This window comes from Emiliania huxleyi (genome assembly GCF_000372725.1).
Source record: "Emiliania huxleyi CCMP1516 unplaced genomic scaffold EMIHUscaffold_549, whole genome shotgun sequence".
Taxonomy (NCBI): Eukaryota; Haptophyta; order Isochrysidales; family Noelaerhabdaceae; genus Emiliania; species Emiliania huxleyi.
Genome location: NW_005197883.1, coordinates 12,422 through 13,323, shown reverse-complemented (window position 1 = coordinate 13,323; position 902 = coordinate 12,422). Strand labels below are relative to the sequence as shown.

At 74.1% G+C, this 902-nt stretch overlaps 1 protein-coding gene across 1 annotated transcript in view; it reads right to left on the bottom strand.

Moving 5' to 3' along the window:
* EMIHUDRAFT_459594 (hypothetical protein) overlaps window positions 1–890 on the bottom strand; it is a gene marked incomplete at its 3' end in the record, with an annotated part of 2,312 nt that extends 1,422 nt beyond the window's left edge. The window contains exons 1-2 of the mRNA XM_005765594.1: window positions 158–890; window positions 7–86 (exon numbers count right to left, since the gene is read on the bottom strand). Of these exons, the coding sequence (XP_005765651.1) occupies window positions 7–86; window positions 158–868 (791 nt within the window). The 5' untranslated portion in view covers window positions 869–890. The remainder of the gene's footprint in view (window positions 1–6; window positions 87–157) is intronic.
* Between the last annotated feature and the right edge of the window lie 12 nt (window positions 891–902).

Here is a 902-nt window from a genome sequence, read left to right as displayed (position 1 = left end):
ATGGACCAGACGGAGCGGAAGACGAGGTCGCGCTGCTGAAAGAACTTGGAGAGGCCGGAGTCGTGCCGCGTGGTCGCGTGCAGCACCTGCACACACCGCGCCCGGCTCGAGTCCTCTCGTGGGGGTCTTCTCGGGCACCGTCGGGCGGGCTGCGCACTTGCTCAAAGCACGGGCCGCAATCGTTGACCCACCACGGCACCCCGCCACCCTCGGACAGCACGCGGACCTGTCCGATGACGCCGTCCGCCTCGCCCCACTGCCCCAGCGTGTGGCGCACGGCCGCGGCGACCATTGCGGGCATGGCGGGGACACCCTCGGCCACCGCGCGCCAGAGCAGCCGCCCACCCCGCTGCCGCCAGGAGACGTGCATGTTCCCCTGCGACGACATGACGGTCCAGCTTTCCGCCGCGGCGAGCTCGGCGAGCTGAAGGATGGGCCCGTCGTCAGGCGCCGTCGCCAGCGCGCTGCCGTACGGCGTCGGAAAGGCCGGCGGCATGCCGGGCAAATGAGTCACCCCCAGCGGCGAGAGCGACGCCTCGCCCTGTTGGGCTGCGCCGCCGGGCGCGTGCAGCGGGATGGCGGCGCTCACAGGCACGGCGCCGCCGTACGCGCCGCTGGCCTCAGCGCCCATGGCAGAGACGAGGTCGGAGAAGAGGGAGCTGTCGCCGCCGCCGGCGACGCCGCCGCCCGCCAGCGCCACGGACGAGAAGGCGTGGAGACCGGCATCGGCGACGTCCACAGTGAGCCCGCCGCCCATGCCCGCCCCGCCGACGCCCAAGCCGCCGACGCCCAAGCCGGAGCTCAGTCCAGACGCGGACATGCCGAGCGGAGAGAGGGGCGCCAGCGCTAGCTCGCTGGCCGGTGACATGCTCCGCAGTGGCAGCGCCGCCGCGGCCGCGGCG